At 35.0% G+C, this 19,270-nt stretch overlaps 2 protein-coding genes across 5 annotated transcripts; both read right to left on the minus strand.

The window, feature by feature from the left end:
* Positions 1-205: 205 nt before the first annotated feature.
* Positions 206-6,022, minus strand: abhd14a (abhydrolase domain containing 14A). The gene is made up of 5 exons (XM_038279815.1): positions 5,715-6,022; positions 3,305-3,588; positions 3,062-3,177; positions 2,340-2,575; positions 206-1,319 (listed from the first exon to the last, which is right to left on the minus strand). The coding sequence occupies exons 2-5, from the start codon at positions 3,568-3,570 to the stop codon at positions 1,128-1,130; spliced, it is 810 nt and encodes a 269-aa protein (XP_038135743.1). The 5' UTR covers positions 3,571-3,588; positions 5,715-6,022; the 3' UTR covers positions 206-1,127.
* A 3,105-nt stretch (positions 6,023-9,127) lies between these two features.
* On the minus strand, positions 9,128-17,014 carry hyal2b (hyaluronidase 2b). Of its 4 annotated transcripts, none has more exons than XM_038279851.1 (4): positions 16,893-17,014; positions 11,670-12,652; positions 9,994-10,080; positions 9,128-9,907 (listed from the first exon to the last, which is right to left on the minus strand). In XM_038279851.1, exons 2-4 carry the CDS (start codon positions 12,618-12,620, stop codon positions 9,518-9,520), a joined length of 1,428 nt encoding a protein of 475 aa, XP_038135779.1. In that variant the 5' UTR covers positions 12,621-12,652; positions 16,893-17,014; the 3' UTR covers positions 9,128-9,517. The 4 variants fall into 4 exon arrangements, with proteins under 4 accessions (XP_038135779.1, XP_038135780.1, XP_038135778.1 ...); XM_038279852.1 differs by lacking the exon at positions 16,893-17,014 and adding an exon at positions 12,972-13,318 and having other exon boundaries at positions 11,670-12,646; XM_038279850.1 differs by lacking the exon at positions 16,893-17,014 and adding an exon at positions 12,967-13,318.
* Between the last annotated feature and the right edge of the window lie 2,256 nt (positions 17,015-19,270).

The raw sequence follows: 19,270 nt of genomic DNA on the forward strand, positions 1-19,270 counted from the left end.
TATGTATATATATATATATATATATATATATATATATATATATATATATATATATATATATATATATATATATAGTTCTAGCAGCTTTATTTATTTAAATGCATTTTTTTGTTGCTTATATTAATTCAGTGCTTAACATGTACGTTTTGTAATTTTAAACACTAATGTGACATTCAAGGTCGGTACTAAAAAAAGCAACTACACCTAAATATTGCAATAGTTTATTTACTGTTTCCATGTTTCAACATTTATTTCAACTCATAAAAAAAAACATACCAGTTAAAACATGTTGACAAAATAAATAAAAATATTTGCACAATGCCCCAAATGTTGCCGAATTCCTATCAAACATGAAGCATACGACTGTATTTATAAAACTAAAGGGAAACACATTTTTTTAAACAGTAGTGATAAAAAAAAAAAAACATCAGTGTGAACAACAAAATTTAATGATGCAAAGAAAAATCCCTCTCTGCTAAATTACTAGATTACAAAAACAAAAAAGCATCATTAAGAAAAAGCTTGGAAGTATTTCTTAACATTTTGCATAACGATAAACAATGTATTAGTTTGTTGTTTTTTATGTCAAGCAGCATTAAGACATATTTTTTATTTTTTTTCTCTTGATTGCAAAGACTTTATTGCAACTTTATTAACATGTAAATATCTTAGCTTCAGCTTTTTAACCCAAATGATCATATACTATACAGAAGCTGTGTTAGGTGTCTGCTTTAATGTGTGCAAAAACTTTTAAATACAGCCAACAACAACATTTACATATTTACAATTGTCCACCAAGTTATAGCATATGGGCAAACACATCACACAGCTTTAAAAGCAACCAGAGACGGGACACACAAATAAACATCCAACTACACACAGCAAGCTTTGCTGAACTGGTCTCATATTACCCGGAAAATTTAACCTAAACATATTACATTCGTAATACTCACATATGATATGATATCTCAAATCCTGTCAGACACATTTAATCTTCTTTCCAGGTTTGATAAGAAAATAAACAAAATGTTTTTATCAATAAAAAAAAGAAAAAGAAAAAAAACAGATAATTTTTAATTTTCCTTGGTCATCTTTTGATGACAATACCATCATCCTGTCTTCCGCTGCTATATTTCTTGTTTGAGTTTGTCGAGGAATTTTATCAAACCTTGATGGAACTCTTGGGGTTTGTCCATATAACAAGCATGCCGAGCTCCTTCTAATTTCAGCACGTGATGATTGGGAAGCTGGATGAGGTTCTTGTGAGACTGGGCGCCCAGGTTTGTGTCCAAGGCCCCAAAAACAATCAGAGTGGGAGTCTGCAGAGGAAACAAGTGCAAAAAAAAAAATATTTAAAAACAGAAGAGGGAAATTAGACAATGTAAAAGTTTGTATTATTAACCAAGTCTGACACTATTTTCTCAAGATAGAGAATATTAGAGTGGAAAGGGACTGGTTCAATTCACAAAATAGACAGGACAGATGGAAAGAGCATCATGTAAATCCTGAAGTAACATCTCAACACAATGACCTGGAAGTTAAACCTTGGGCCCAAATTGGTCTACCAAATGGCTGGCGACATTACCTTAACATACTACCAAATTAAAAAATGACCAAATAGAGGCTAAAGGACATCAAAGTCCAAATGATTTGTAGTGATCAATACAGCCTCAGCCTCAGTCATAGAAAACATGTGGGCGGAGCAGTAAATCTGTCTAAGTTAGAGCAGTTCTGTCAGGTTGAATCGGCAAAAAGTTCAGTAAATAAGTGTGGGGAAAACCATCATATTTATTAAAATCTAATTCTGAGTACAGAGAAAAAAACAAAACTTGAGACAACAACAAAAAAAAAAGCATTGGTTTGATTTAATGACAAATAAAAGTTTAGTTATTAAAGATGCTATGGTAGGAGATAAATATTGGTTTCTTTGTGTCTTACTGCATGAAAATGTATTAAAGCTTCCCATTGGGATACAATATAATGAAAAAAGGAAGAAGACTAATGATTAAAAAAAGATTTGTATGATTTATTCTGACTCTTTTATATTGTAGGGTCTGAAAACCTGTTATCCAATAGAACCCTGACCAAAATCTGTTTTTATTTATTTATTTTTAACTTTTTATTGAAGTTATCTGCAATGTTTGATATTATTTCATTCTTTTAAAAAAAACTACAAAATTTCGCCCAGAAAAAAACAAAAAAACAAAACAGTCCCACCAATATGACATTTTAATTATGGAAAGCATTTTTCAGTGTTTTCAAAAAAATTGTGGCATAATGTTTTCTTTCAAATGATATCTGTAGTAAGTGGATAGGATTACAAAAGTTTGCAATCTTACCTGGATCTTTTTGTATTGCTGAGCGGAGTAGCTTCTCGTACCAACTGGTGCTATAGGAACGAAACCACGCAGCTGTTCGCTGTTCTTCACAAGGAAGGGGATGGAGTAATGTCCACTCATGGAGGGACTCAGAAGCACAGCAGCCCTGACACCCAGAGACTCCATGAAGCGTGACAGGAGCACCACCCGATTCTGCTCCGTCTTTAGAGCTTCAGAGTCTGGTGATTTCCCATAACCTTGATTATAGAGGATTTACAAAAGATAACTATGATAATCACTAAAATGTTCATATGAAATAAGGGAGTTTAATTTAGAAAACAAGCAAAATACATAATCTACGTTTGTACCATTTAAATAAATCAGGAAGATATTAATTTTACTTTGGCTAACATGATAACATAGACCTGAGTCACTGATTAAATGAGGAAGTAAGAACTACACCCAACCACTAGAGGGCACTATTATCAAAGGAAAAAACATTTTCAAAATCAACCAGTGTATATAAATTCCACTATTTATGAAATATTGCTAAGAATGATGGATCCTTTCAAAAAGTAAATGTTTCCAAGTCTCTTCAAACTTTAAAAAATAGACCTTGAGTTAGTCAGGGCAACACAAGGTTGAGATCAAATCAACAAGTATATAATGTGTTTTTATTTAAAAGTACCCTTACAACTAACATAAAGTATACCAGATTGATTAAAGTAAGCGTCAATGTTCACCTGGCAGATCCATTGCTAAGGCCTGATATCCATTAGCTGCCAGCACAGCCATGGTTCCCAGTTCTTCCCAGGTTTTGGAGGTAAACGCCTGGCCATGCAGAAGAACCAACTGCAACCTGCACAGAAACATCTGTTTGTTACCCTGGATGTCAAACCTGGTCAACTGGAAGACCATCTGCTCAAATAGTTGATGCACAAGATGCTAACACTTATCAAACATCTTTTTTCCAAAGGTCGGCTCACTTTGGCAGTATCTGCTGGCCATCTCGATCCACAGGCAAGGCTTCTCGGAAGAACAGTGGGGGGTCTCCAGGAAGCTGTCCGGTACGAATGGACACATTGAGGACTGGTGGTCCGGGTGGAGCAGCGACTGCCACCATCCCAGTTCTTTGAGCTTTGGCCTGTAGCTCCATGGTATCCTGGCGAATGGACGGCAGCAGCAGGTACAGCATAAGCGTGGCCAAGAACACCAGGCCAAGCAAAACCAGGCGATTACGCAGAAAATTCATTTCAATGTGACGAAGGACCTGGAGGATGTTATAGATGATGTGTTAAGCTTAAGCACCTTTGCAGAACATTGCTAATTTTGTAATATTTCAAAACCTAATGGACACAGAAAATCTGGCTGAGCTTTAAATTATGCTGTATGATATTAGTTAAAACTTGCTTTAAAGGATTTTCGTGTAGCTAATCAAATATATTTGACTGATGATCTTTATCACATGTGACATTTGTAAAAACATTTTGTCAATTACAGTTGCTGGATCATTTCATGTCAATATATTTATATTCATGGCAGCAAAACCCAAACAGATTCTTTCGAAGTTGATTCCAAGAAAAGTCTATTCTTTCTAAAAAAAAGAGTCACAGCACAATTTGTTTGCAAACTTTGGTCTAAATAAAGGATAATTATTTATGTAGCCTGCCTGATTTCTGAGATGTTTTGCTATAATCCATAGCATCAGCTCACACTAACTTGTACAGCATTGTGAGAGGGTTTATTTGACTGCCCCAGGCTCTTAATAATCATAATAGTCATGATATCAGGATGCTATTGCTACGTTATGTTGATGATGTTATTAATTATAAAATCCCATTTCTCTAGACTCCTTTCTTTCTTTTACTTCTCTACCATGTCCCTAATTACATTCATTTAGCATCTCAGCAATTAAAACCATGCATAAATGAGCGCAGTAAAAGACCATCCAAAATACTAGATGTTGCTAAAAAGGTGGAATTTACATGCATAACAATCTTATCAAATATTGCATCCAAGCAGTCATATGCAGCTGCAATGTTGCAAACTTCGATAAGGTTTGAAGATTACACTTGGCTATATTTAGCAGGTGTAGTGAAATGTAAGGCAAACCGTCCAAGAGGTATAGCCATTTGAACACAGAACTATGATACCAAATGTAGATAGAGATCTACATTTGGTATCATGTGTAGACAGAAGTCTTCAAGATGATAGCTTGGAAGTAAAAAAAATTAATCAAATTGGACCAGTCAAATTCCAGATATTAACCTGGTTCTTGAGAGGATGTCAAGAAAGCCTAAAACTAAACTGTGAGACTGATAAGAGTCACACAGAAAACAAGTCTGATAAGTTATTATCAACAATATATGGTACAAAGAAGGACAGCCACTTTTCTTCGCAGAATCGTGATGGAAAAACTCTGATTTCAATGCAGAGAATTAAAAAATTACAAAGAGGTGCAAAGATAATAACAAAGCTCTGCTCAAATATTTTTCATTACAAGCTAAATATTGCCACAACACAAACATCCAGTCATCTTTACACACAATCAGCAGGGACTCAAGCATTCCTATTCATCTAAATGTTTGATACTCAATGTGGGAGCAGATTAATTATGATCCATCATAATCTGCTCGAGTAGTATTATTATAAAGTATGACTTCTTATAATGTATGATCATTTCTAATCTGAACCATTTGAAGGTCAAGTAAATATACAGCATGTATACAGTAGATGTACTTAGTCCCTGTCTAACATATGCATCACTTTCTGGAATTGTTCAGTTTAAAAGCTTTATACTCTGAAAAAAAAAATTATGTTTTTTTTTCTTCTTTTTTTTTTCTTCCTTTAGCTTTAATTTGTTATTTTATAACGATGTCAATGTTTACTACGTTCCTATAAGTTTCTAATATTTTTTCAATATTTAAATTTATTTACGTCTACACTGGAGTAGTTGTTTTAGAAAATACACTTTTACCCTTACTTTAGTTAATTTTGGAGGATAATTTTACTATTACTTACATAAAAAAATATTTAAGTACAGTTCTTATTAAGTAAATACCTGTTTTACTCTTATACTTTACCCATATCTTATAAAAACTCCCAGAATTCCACAAATCAGTGCTCTGCTAAGCTGATGTCTCCTTATAGGACATAAAAGATTGCACTTTAAATAAATCGAGTAAGTTTTATCAGTGTAGAGGTTGCTACCTGTGCTAAGCAGATGAGATGAACACCATTAGGGCTAATCCTCCTGAACAAAGGCTTCACTGTATTTTACCGCAGTCCATCAGCAGCACTTAATTAGCCAATTATGCATTAAGCTAACAGCAGCTCTCTTGATGTTAACGGTTCTATTGAACACCGAGGGAGACTTTTCAGAGAGAGGATACATACCAGCAAATTTGAGATAATTAAACCCTTTTCCACTTAGAAATGACAGCACTTGGTTTATCGTCAGGTCTTCTCCATGTCTGGTTGTTGCGGGAATCGTTGCTGACAGACTTCGGGTTGAGGGCTACTAATCCTTGTTCTTTTTTTAATCAAAAATAAATAATTACAGTTGTATATTTTATGAAATAAAATTAAAAATAATGCCAATTCTTCATTAAACTGAACCCAGGGAAATACTTAAATAAAGCAATCTAAAGACACATACATTTAATATCGAGAAAAGGTTCTGCCCATAGCCATGTGTTTCTCGTCGGAACTTATTATGAGATGTACAAAACACATAGCAAACTCTTACGTCATTTCCTGTAGAGGAAATGTAAACGTTTAAGATTTTCAAAGTAAAAAGGCTAAACAATTTCTATTTAAATTTTTGTAGTACCGTAAACTGAGGAGATATAACTATGAAACATCAACAAAAAAAAACAATGTTCGTTTTTACCGACTATAGTTAACAACTTAGCCGCTAAAAACGATGAGAAATCATCCCTTGAAAAATGTCAACCTCCATGTAAACCTCTGGTAATAATATTAAATTAGAATCTGCCTAATTAGTGAAGTGTGTAACATGTTTGAAAACACCCTGCTAAAGTGACATGTTTGGCACTTGACTTAAAAGATAACTCTTCTTCCTAAGACAGCAGGGGCCTGTTTCAATAAGGAAGTTCAACCAACTCTGAGTTAAAACTTGAACTCTGAGTTGACTTATCCTGAGATTGGAAACTCTGGGTTTTGGGTTTCAGGACAGCTGAAATGAGTTAGTTCAATCAACTCTAAATTGACTGACTCTGAGTTAAGCGTGTGCACCACAACTATAAAAAGCCATTATCAATGGAGCACAGATATTACGAGTCACCATGGCAACAGCGTCAGACAAAAAAAGGTGTGCATATTTCTCACCAGCAGAACTGGATGTGCTTATGCAAGCATATGCAGAATTTGAACATGTATTTTTTTAAAAAAGCAACACGGCTGCAGCGGCGAAGGAGAGAGAGTTAGCTTGGGTGAAAATAGCTGCTCGAGTCAATGTGTAAGTTTACATTTTAATTACTTTTATACAGTGTTGGGTGTAATAAATTAAGTTACTTAAGTCATATAAATACTGTAATTAAATTAAAGACTATAAAACAATAGTGGATTTAATATCAAATTTTAAAAGGTATATTTTGATTTGAACTTTCTCCCTCTAGTTACACACTTTGGTCAATTTAAGATTAATTTATGCAATTGAATATTGTTTATTTGAAAGCATTAGAAGTGCAGTTTCTTCTCTCTCCTTGTATTGTTCAAGTGGTTGAGGTTGATTTGGGATTTAGAAAGTAATTAATAAGTAAGTAAAACAAATCAGTAAGTAGACCAATACTTTCTAGAGACAGTAATTATTACATTAATCTAATTAGACTTGTTGAAGATAAAATTTGTAGTTAGTAATTAAGAACTATTTTAGAGTAACTTACCCAACTGTTATAATATCAGAGGTGAAACTGGAAGAACAGTATTTTATTAAACCTAATTTAGTTTTCATGGATAGGTGCAATCCTGCAGGCATCAAAAGAACATGGCAGCAGCTGAAAATGAAATATAAACACATACTTCAAGCAGGTAAGCCTTGAGCACATCATGGGAGTAGAGTAGCTACCTGGCTTTACAAACAGGATCATCCATAAAAGGACATGCCATTTCATTCCCTTTGATGCGCTCTACGTGACTGAAATGTGTGCAATGAATACTGTATGTCCCCAAAGAATCAATGAGGTGTTTAAACACCACTTCCTCTTTAAAAAAGGGGAGGAGACCAAAATAAACTCTGGATTTTCTGAAGAAAACCTGCTCCCGACCAGGTTAGGTTCACAGAGTAAATTCCCATGGTAACTGACTCTGAGTATAAGTTATCTCTCTTTCAGAAACGGGCTTGACTTACTCTGCTTTTTCAGGTTTAACTTACTTCCCTTTCTGAAACAGAAAACCCAGAGTTTCCCTCATTTCAGCGTTAACAAACTCAGAGTTTTCACTTAACCTCCTTTCTGAAACAGGCCCCAGGAAGACAAGTTTAGATGGTAGTTTATTTGGTGAAAATTGATTCCCCCCCCCCCCCCCCCCCCCCAAACTCCATTCTAGTTGCATTCAACTATGGTTCTGAACTTGAACTGACCTTAGTAAAGGTAAAGCAAAAATAATTGCTCTAACAAAAGCAGGTTTACTGTGATCTGCTAAGTGCTTGTTGCCAAAGGTCCATGTTTTCTCTTTGCAGTAAAGAAACAAGACAAAAATGTTTGTGCAGAAACCATATTTTTAATATTGTAATTATCCAGGTTAAAATATGAAATGTTTAAGATACATAACATTTCGATTTTAGCAGATAAAAAAAGAATGCTGTATATTATGGCAAATAGAATTGTTATATTTCTAGTAAGTCTTATAAACATTGAGACAACTCTGCTTATAAAACAGAATGGCACAGAGGAATGCATGTTCAGCTTTTTGATCACATGCCCCCAAAATTTGGAGACATGCTTAGAAATGCACACCAATAACCTTCCCACTAGTTTGGACAAAATTCACACAGTGGGATACAGTTCCATAATGGTAAAAGCATCTTGTTCTGCTCTGCACAGACCAAAGGCTTACAGGACACAACTTTTCACAAGAAAAAATACACAATGAAGCCTCATTTACAAAGTATATAAAGTGCAGACTCAGGAATGAGCTACATATACAAGACACTATTGCAGACCTGTCTGTGCACTGAAGATTTACAGAAATAGGACCAGCCAGTCTAGAAATATGAACCTGTTCCATCAGCTAATGTAGTTCCCATCATGAAGAGCTGACATCAGAAGTTGTTTTAATATTAATATAAAACTGTGCTTTATGATAACATTGAAACTTGATTTAAGACAATGAAACCTTTAATAAGATAAAACAAAGGCAGAAATGACATTACCTGAATGCCAATTAATACAATATTTTTTGGCATAACTCGTTTCACAGTTTAAAAAACGTGTAAACTAATGTTATTCGTTTCTGCATATCAAAATACAGTTAAGTCATCCTCAGTGAATTAAAGCTCATCTGTCAAATTAAAGGTTTTAAACATACTTTAAGTACATATTTTATTCCTTTTTTATCCGAATGACCTTTTCAACGTTATTCCAATGTACTTGATATGACTGTAGAATCCAAAAAGCTGAAAGGCATTAGTGTAATACCACTATTTAAAGCACCAAGCTGAAAAACAGGAAAATTTGGTCTTAAAAGGCAGATATAAAAATAGCACTTTGTAAACGTCTTAAGGCACAAAACCAAGGTGAAACAGGAAGGTCCAGCTACACTGTTTCTATAAGGATAATTTTTTGTTGTTTTTTTTAGAAATCTGGCATATTTTATGTTTAAGGCTGTATTTGCCATTCAAAATTTGATTTAACCAGGTCTTTGCCCAATAATTAGGACATTATGCAAATAGATCTACTGTTTCAACACTATTATCAGCTACACATCTATGCAAATTTCCAGCTTTTAAATGAGCTGTTATTTTTCATAAAATAAATACAAAAAAAAAAAATTATTTCCAGAAAACAAACACTGTGGTTTTACTTCAGTCTGCGCTGTAATAAAACCCTCTGAATCCAGCAGCGAGTACCTGCTGCTCCTAAAGCACAACAAACTTCATTTCATTTCTATGCCAGATTACCAAAACTTTCTGTTTGAGCAATGGCACAGTTGGTGAATCGTTCAGCTTCTTAGATTCCTCAGTGAAGAACAGAGAGAAGTCCGAGTGGAAGCAGAAAGCAGAGAGGCCAGGTCCCTAAAATGGAGGGGCCTCTATTCCACCCTCCTTCTCTCTGCTCACAGCCATCACCCCTGTACCCGGTGTAGCACTGGCACTTAAAGTGCATGCGGAAAGTCTTCAGCTCTTCCTGCCCAGGGGATCCCCTGACCTTCAATTTCCCACCCTGAGAAATTATGCTTTGAGTGGAGGGGTTGAGGTGCAGATAAGCGTCGCTATCCGGTGCTCGACGAAGACAGCGGCCGCGAAAATTGCACAACATCCGGCTGCACTGTTCCGCTGCTTTGGTCACATTGAGGAGGTAATGGCCCAGTGGTCCTAGCAGATAGTTATTCAAGGTAGAGCAGCTGGTCTAAAGGACGGAGAATATTTTACGTCAAAAGCAAAGAAACAGCAGCCTATAGAACATCAAAGGGCAAGGGAAGTTAGTGCTCTTACACTACTTGCATAGGAGGTGTCCCCCCAGAAGATCACACCCGCAGCTCCAATGGCAACACTCTCACCAATGGTGGAGACCAAATCTCTCTGCGAAGGATGTACAAACACATATTAGTTGTTCAAGGTGCGTTTACGTAAAAGGTGTTCAAGTATACAACTCAACAAGTTACAGTAAAATAAAGCACTTTAAATGGTAGTCATATAAATAGTAATGCCAAGAGTTAACTCAATAACCAGAGTTATTGTCTTATCTGCAACAACAACATCATGGAAACAATTTACCCAAGTTTATAAAAATGTACCCAAATTGCTGGATGAATGTAAGAGATAAAAAAAAGCAAAGCCTTGTGGGCTACTTTATTAGAAACATGTTCCAGACTAACTTGTTTTCAGACAAAGACTATATTTAAGCATACCACAAACCATAAGGGCTTAGGATTTTTTCTGTTAGTCTGGAGACGTGTTTGTTAATTCAGCTAGTTTTAAATAGACTGAATGGTTGATTTGCTATTTTTTATTTATTATTATCATTTTAATGCTTAGTTTTAGTTTAACTCTCATTTTTTTGGTGAAGGATTAAAGACAATGTATTGTATTTATCAAATTAACTGGGGCTGACAAGCAACTAGTTTAAACTCCCCCCAATATTTCACACAGAGAATTGATAAACACAAAATGAATTATACTGAGATGTAATCCGTTTACGTTTTATGAACACACATACATTTCAAGTTTTGGCTCCCAACAATGAACAATTTTGTTTATGCTTCCAACAAATTTATTTATTCTCATTTAAAATGTCTGTACATTCAAAGTAAGGTGGAACGGAATAGACATCAGAGATCTTGTTTATTCTTAACTTGTCCAATGAGGCTGATTCTTATTCAGCAAGCATTCATGTCACTGAGCCATAATTAAAAAGTAATCTAAGCAGCACTAGGAGAAAAAAAATATTGAATCTTTATTTTTTTTCTCTGACCTAAAACTGAGATGATCAAATGTAAATTTAAAAATTGTATCTTTTTTAAATAGATACCAAGTAACTTGTGTCCTCCTCCCATGCTTTTGCTTAGATTAATTTGTGAGCAAAGCTAAAACCCAAAGAAATTATTTAACTCATAACATCCGACTTTAAATTAGTTAAAAACATAATAAAAAAATAAGATTATTCTTTTAACAATTAGGAAGTAAACTCATAAGTTATTATGACTTAAAACAATTTTAAATCTGCTTAAACCGTTGAATCTTTCTCAAGCAAATCTAACGTTTTTATAGACTTGTTTTAATAGACTTGTAAAGATTTAGCAACTACAAGAGACCCTGAGGGTTTAAGGGCCCAATGCAGTATTTTATTATGTTTTTGCTTTAGGGCGACTCCTTCAGAGATGCATGGGAAATTGACTAGCATAGAAAAAACAGATTAGACTGCAGTGTGATCACAGTTTGAATTTGAAGATTTTTTTGTTTTTACTGTTAACTGTATTTTCTACAGATTCTACAACAGAAAAGAATAAGGAGCCCCTATATCACAGGGAAACTTCAAATCAGTACTGGTTATGTCAAATTTGAACAAGACCTACAAATCTTGTATCAGTCCCTCTGAATGAGGTTTCAAAATCTCCTTGATTGATAAATGTTAAAGATCCCTTCATGACATTTCGAAGTGATCAACTAACCTCAGTTAAAAGGGTCATCTCACTGTTGTAAGTGGGTCTGGTATACACAAAAACAGGACGTGCCGAACCATTCCCTACAGATGCAAGGCGCATCGCCTCCTTCAGCCTGTTCCTCACAAACAAGCGTCCATGATTTGTAGAGCGCAGCACAGAACCCATGTATATAGAGGGAAAAAGAGCCGTACATTCCTTCCACAGCCAGTTCAGTTGATCGTTGCGCTTTATCTCAACCGCAGGACAACGTCCTGTGTAGTTCTTCAGCCCGGCTTTGTAGTCATGGTTGTAGCAATCAGGAAACAGGTAGAAACCCCACAGCTGATTAGGTCTCAGACTTTTAGCTTGTCTCAGGGTCTCTTGCATGAACTTGCGAGCCGAAAGCTCAAACTCTTGCTGTGCAACAATCCCAACTTGCTCTTGGGTCCACTTGGGGTTTTTTTGGGCCACCAATTCACGCGACTTCCTTCTATAGATGTCTTTGGCATCCCAGTTTCGGATCCACAGGGGCCGCCACTCCTCCCAATCAATGACAGACAGACCTTTGGCCTGATGGTCTGGTATGTATTTGTCTAGACCCTGAGGCATCTTTTCATAGTGCTCGATAAGCCTAACAAGCTGTGGAAGCCCCTCATTCACCGCAGCACCGTCAGTCTCATAATAGGGATAAAGCCCGAGGCGTTCCTTATAGAACATTGTGAGATTCTGCCGGACAAAACCCTCATTGGGGGTTGCCACAATGTCAAACTGGTCCAATGATAACGTAACACCCCGTCGTGTCCCACACTCCTGAGTGGGAGCGTTCCACACCAGAAGAACTGGCTTCTGGGAGTATAATGGCCATCTTGTCTGCTTTGTGTCTGCTGAACCCAGGATCATCCATGAAGTAAACAGAGCAAAGATGAACCAGGACAGATGGTTAGAGGCAGAGAGGAAGGAGGGGAATGCAGCCTCCATGGTGGTCCCTGCTCACCTTCTCTCCTCTGTTACTAAATGACACACAGAAAGGCTGTGAAATTAGTGTAATATACAATATGTAGACAGAAAAAAAATCAGTCCAGGATAATAGTTTAGTTTACAAACAGTTTTAAAAACACAGCAAACACATTTACCAGAACAAAACAGTTAAATGTCGATCAAACTACGTTAAATTATTCAGCTTCCTTTAAAGTGGTGAACTTCCTCTACTTCTTTTTGCAGAGTTAGCAATCCGCTAATAGCTTACTCAGGTACATTAGCTTAAAGTTTCAATGAAACTAATAGCTACGATGCTAACTTAGCTACTGGGTTTCAGTCTCCGTACTTCACCTGCTCTTTTCACTTAGTCCAACCATGAAACCGTCTGATAAGTTAGCTGTCGACCTCCTAGCCATGTGAGGCAGCAGGGATAGCCTGTTCAAGACATTTTTTGAAGAGTGTAAACCAGAGGAAAGCGCTGGACGGACAGGGAGAGAGCAAACCTTGAGCAACAACAGACACACCCATTTAACTGCTGTCGGAGGGGGGGTCCTAGATTATTGTCAGGTTTAGTTTAAAACAAAAATATGTTTTTGTTAAATGAAAAGCCTTTTTATAGCTTTAAAAAATTACAATAATAATTAAGTAAACTGTCAGTTTAAGGATAAATTGTATTCCAGTGAGGGCTATCATCCCCCCATCTTTGGTTTGCCCCAAATGCTGCCTCCGCTTTATCTGATGGTTCACCAGAAAACACAATTTTCTACACTCCTTACCAGTTGGTGGCGGTAATGCTACACGAAGAAGAAGAACACAATTTTCTCAGGTTGTTCACCAGCAAATCCATCTCACATTTGCCAGAAATCATCTTGAGTATTAAAAATGAAAAAGAATGTTGTGTGGGATAACAAAAGATAAAGAACAAAATACTTCTGAAAAGAAAATTAGAAAAAACCCACAACAAGAACAGCACAGTGATGCTCTTCACTCCACGAAGTTGACCTCTGACGAAACAAAGTTAGGGTTTTCTAGGTTTGGACTTAATGCTGGTGTATGACCTTCAATGATTTGTTCATGTTCAAAGCCCCTCCAGTGTTGTTGAATTTGAATAAATATTAAAAGAAGAGACCGTGTTTGTGACCCTTCATGTTTTTAACCCCAAATGGATAATTTATTTGGTTTTCTATATTTGGCCATGGTAATATGATATAATGTTTTTGTTGCTATAATGAAGGACCTCTTCAACTATAAGAAAATGAATATCATACTGTCCTGCTTTTAAGCTATTTCTCTGCAAAAGTCAAGTATCAAATGTCTAACCTGTTACAGGACATGCGTAATGAATGAAAAAAATATTAACTAAACTTTTGCTAAACATTTTATTGATTGATTGATTGGATTTTTACTATTTACTATTTTACTTTACTATTCACAAAACAAAACAGGATGTTTGTTGGTTTTATTTAGTTAATATAAAAAGATAAAGGTAACAGGAGGAACCAGATGTAACAGGGTGGGCGTCTAAATCAATCCTCACCATCATTGACATTTATATTTTTTACCAATCCTTTTTTGAAAACTGTAAATAACTTAAAAAAATAAATAATGAATTAGCATTAAATAGGAATTGACATAGAAAGCACATACTTCTCTTGCCTTTTTAAGTCCACCCTGTTATATGTATCTACCCTGTTACCATGAACAACTGTAATAGGATGAACGTAGCTGTACTACATCAATCAGCCATTGTAAAACACACAAAAAAAGTTCAAATAAAGATATTATTTGACATTGTAGATGTTATTCCTCTATAAATAACTGTTATTACATGTCATTTGACAATAGAGGTTGCTTTGGAGGTGGGCATTTGAATTGCAATCTCAATAGATGAATACTAACTTGAGTTTGTAAAATAAGATGGAAAAATAAGATTTAATTCAAATAAGGTTTCATTATTAATTAATTATCAAACATATCTGATAGGATTAATTAATTAAGTATAAACTCGCCATAACACAAAATATAGGACATTATGTCATTGAGGACTTGAAAGGCATTAAATAGTAGGATTGACCCAGAATGGATTCATAGTAATAACAACATCCTCTTAAAGGGAGATATTACTGGATGAAAACTAAACTTAAATTCTTTTTTTTTTCTTTTTATCCAAGCATAGAAAGGGTTATAGAAATAAGCCCTGAGGCTCTTCTAACAATGGCGGCACAGAATGAACAAAGAGTTTTGACATATGAACACATTCAATTCTTTTGATTTTGGGCGCACTCCTTGCAAAGGCATGTCCACTTCGTCACACACACCATCAGCAAACTTATGTGTTACCTTGCTGGGTATAATCTGATAGACTGGCGTCTAATCTAGGTGTCACAGCAGCTTCTAATCAGCCTGGATACAGACATTTTGCTCCATTTATCAAATCTAGTCCCCAAGGAGAGGAACTGTGTCATTCTATCTATATAGGCGGCCTATAATCTTTCACTTCCTTTCTCCTTAGATTGTTTAACCTTGTGGTGTCAGTGAAGATGATTTATTCATTTCTTTAAAAAGTTGACATTTTTTGCTTTAGCTAATGTGACCCCTGACAGAGATAAAAATAGTTAAACTTTTATACCTTATACTACTGTATTATAGTATGAGTAAGGAAAACAATCTATAATTAATTGAAACATATACATGTATACACACCAGAGGAAGTCCATCAAGGCCAACAAGCTGTATAATTCATCTCTCTGACATCAATTAATTTCATTACTTATTATTTATTTATTTCATTACTTCTCTATATGCAATAACAGAGTCATGTGCAATAATTGTTATTTGGTACTGAGCAGCATTGTAAATACTATCGATTGTATATACTGTGATCCTTATTTTATTTTATTCTTATATCTTATATTACACTGTTTATATGGGAAGGGTGTAATTTTACACTGTGTTGTTATTTGACTATTTTACTTATTTATATATATCTTATACTATATATTATTTTTGCTCTATTGTGCTTTAAATCTCATTTTTCTCTGTTCTTTAAAAGGGTGCACTGCAAGAAATGAATTTCCAGCAAAAGATTAATAAAGTGATTCTGATGTCTATTATAATTAAAAAATATAAGTATATTAGGGTTTAACAAGTCTTTTTATGAAGGATAACTATTATTCACAACAAGGCATGTCAAAACTAACAGCAATGTGGAAGACTAAATGGTAGTTATGGCAGCAGTTATTAGTTTATAAGGTTTACGGGATATTGCCTGTGACATAGTTCTATTGTGTTTAGATTTCCCTTTATATATGAAAACATAATTTAAAGCTGAAGTTGTTTTTATTCATGTTATCTTTGTGTGATACCATTTAGTTGATATTCTGACACATTTAAAAGTCTTATAATGCTGTTTTAAGCCTTCGTTTTTTTGGTGCTGTTTTTCGAACCTAGAAGAAAAACACATGCCTTTACTGCAATGTTGCAGCATCCACTTTGCCCATGTCAGGATATTATAGGCTCTCGTTTAGGAAGGCAGAACACAGTCTAAGAACTCTAGCAGCTGAAATTGGTGTTCTACATAGATAGAGACTTTTTTTCCAGGACAGAGAGGGGCTGCTGCTCAGAGAGTAGAATTCAAAACTCAGACATCCACAAATCAAGTAAAGTTTGAGCATGAATTTGATTAAGAAAGACATAGTTAATAACTCAAGCTGATTTCGCTTGATGAAGGCTTTTTAACTATGTGACAACAAAAAGAAAAAAGAGAAGAAACACTATAGAAAACTTTTCATTATATTATTATAGTTTAATTATGTTTTAATGATCTTTGCCTATATTAAATTCATATGAAGGCACAATGCATTTCGAACTAAATCGATATAGTTGCGTATAACAAAAATAGAGTAAGCCTATAATTTAAATGTCAAGTTATTTTATGTATTTCGTTAAAATGGTGAAGTAATATACATCCTGTAGTTACATTTCCACACAGTTTTAGATTTCAAGCAGTTGTATCTGATATTTTTTTTTGCTGATTTTGGCTTTCAGCTTAAAGAACAGTTTTAAAAAAATAGTTTACACTAATAAAACGGATCTGTTCTACAGAAGGGAAAACCACTGACTTAACAGCTTACTAGACAGTCACTGATACCCGGCACTGGAAGGGTTAAAGTCAAAAATGCTGAGGGCTGAAAATAAATTGGTTTATACAAATGTCTTTAAAACCCTGACTGTATAGATATTATGAAGTAAAAGCCTTATCATGTGTCTTACCAGGAGTTGGTGCTTCTTTAATCCTCTGATGAAACTCTGTCAGCTGATTAGTTATTTACTATCTACAGTAGATGAAGCTTCTCAGTCAAAAAGCGACTCCCTCTGCCCGGAGGTCCTTTAACAACTTCTGTTTAAATATCCATGAAACTCCTCCTCTCTGACCACTTCACCAATATGCAAAACAATGGTCTACATTTACTTACATTTTCCTTATCCATCGGTGAAAGTAAAAATGCTAGAAATCTCATCTGTTGTCTTAAATTGGTCTGACATAAAGATGATTACCTCATCTCATGTCATACCATTGAATCATTGGGTGTTGATCTTTTTTTAATGCCCTCCCTCTGTTATTTGCTTTAGTTATATTGATATTGGTACATGCACAGAGAGTCTCCTAACTTGAAAAAAGGCGATATATAAGTACATGCCATTTACCATTTAGTTATATTGATATTGGTACATGCACAGAGAGGAAATGAAACCCTATGACTGGATTTAATCCCAGGATCTCTTTTGATTGTCCCTGCATAACTGCATTAACACTAGGATTATTGTTTGTTGCAGTCTCTCACATAACTACTCTATATTGCCTTTCTTATTTTATGTTACAGCCAAAAACATTAAGTTTGACAGGATGTAGAAAAATGGAAATCTGTAACCGACTGTAGGCTTTCATCCTTGACTTTGACTGGTCCATTCTAACACATGGCGAGGCTTTTACAAAACCATTCCATTCCCCTTCAGGAATGCCATATATGGAAGGCTGTCCTTTTTCTTACAAACTCTATTAATCTTATGTGTCCCTACATAATAAAAGCATCCCTACAGTTCCTCCAGAGTCACAACTTTCCTGACCTGTCTGATTTATTTCCTGGACTTCCATTATGCTGTTTGTTAACTAATGTTCTCTAATCATAGAGGCCTTCAGGGAACAGCTTTATTTATATTGAGATTAGGTTAAACACAGACAAATGCCATTTAACACTAAGGTGACTTTTGCAGACAGATTGCTGCTCTAGGTTCTATTTAGGGGTTTTAGAGTGAAAATGCTCAAAATATGAATGAGCATCTAACCTTTTAGATTTGTAAAAGAAATTTAAAATCATGTAAGATTTTCCTTCTATTTTATAATCAGGCCTGGTAACATTGGGGTATGAATACTTCTGCATGACCCTTGGTTTATATTGCTGGAGCAATATTAAGTAGTTTGAGGATGATTTGATTGCAGTCCGTGAATTCATAATAAGACTATAATATTCCACTCTAAGTCTGTGTCCAGCTTTTATTAAAAGACAACATGGATGAGATTCATAGCAGAGTTTTATCATTTTTCTGCTGAATGAGCTCAGAAAACTGGTTCCTGGTACCTTTGAATAAAACCACATTCCATATGTTAAATGTCCATACCCTAAATATATACCTTGGTCAGCAAAACGAGGAATGGGTGGTTTCCTGAGTTATATTTCAAAGAAAAAAAGGAACTTGCTGAATGTTATTTCAGCTGTCAGGAGATAAACAAAGGGCTATAACTGCTCTGCCACATCTCCCCAGGTCATAAAACCAGAATTATCCAATATCAGTGAATAAAGCATGACTCATGCAGAGTAAGATTGTTTCAAAGAAGTAATTATGTTGAGCATATGTTGGCAAATAGCTCCTCTTATCTTTTAGGGAGAGCAGTATTATCCAGCTTTGTAGACATCCTTCTGCAGAAAGTGAAAAAAAGGCTTAAATCCATCAAGTTAGTGGAAACTTATACACACAGCAGTTTGTTTCAGCAATTTCCCCCTTCAGCTGGAGGTCAGGGTGTTATTTCCACTACAGCTCCAGTCTGCTGAGTGTTTTAAACCCATTTCCCAAAATGTTAATTTCTGTTATTATAAGAAGTGGAAAAAAAAAAGAAAATTGTAAGCCTGCAGGGTCATAAATGTAAGCGGATGGATTAACCTCTGCATTTTAAAGTGGGGTTGTTTCAGAAATGTAGATCTGCCTGGAGCAGTTTTATACTCCCACCTACTAAAGCCAGCTGCTTCTCTTGCTACAGGACATTAACAGGTGTGTCTATATGTACAACTTTCAGTGACACTTGAATATTAAAAAAATTAATTAGAATTTCATGTCAAAAAGTGATTTATTTATAAGTATAGGACTCAATCTTCTCACAATTTAAGACAGTTTGGGATGTTTGAGGAGAAATAATATCTAAATTTATTGAAAATAAGGCTGAAACAATTGGAATAATCGATTACTGAAATAATATTCAACTAATTTAGTAATTGATTTAACGTTGACTGGAGTATAGAGACTCATAAACATGCCTTTAGCTGAGAGAGCAACTAAATTAGAGCATTAATTATATTAAAATTGTAAAAAAAAAA

The sequence above is a fragment of the Cyprinodon tularosa genome, unplaced genomic scaffold, assembly GCF_016077235.1.
Source record: "Cyprinodon tularosa strain WSP-4 unplaced genomic scaffold, ASM1607723v1 ctg154, whole genome shotgun sequence".
Classification (NCBI taxonomy): domain Eukaryota; kingdom Metazoa; phylum Chordata; class Actinopteri; order Cyprinodontiformes; family Cyprinodontidae; genus Cyprinodon; species Cyprinodon tularosa.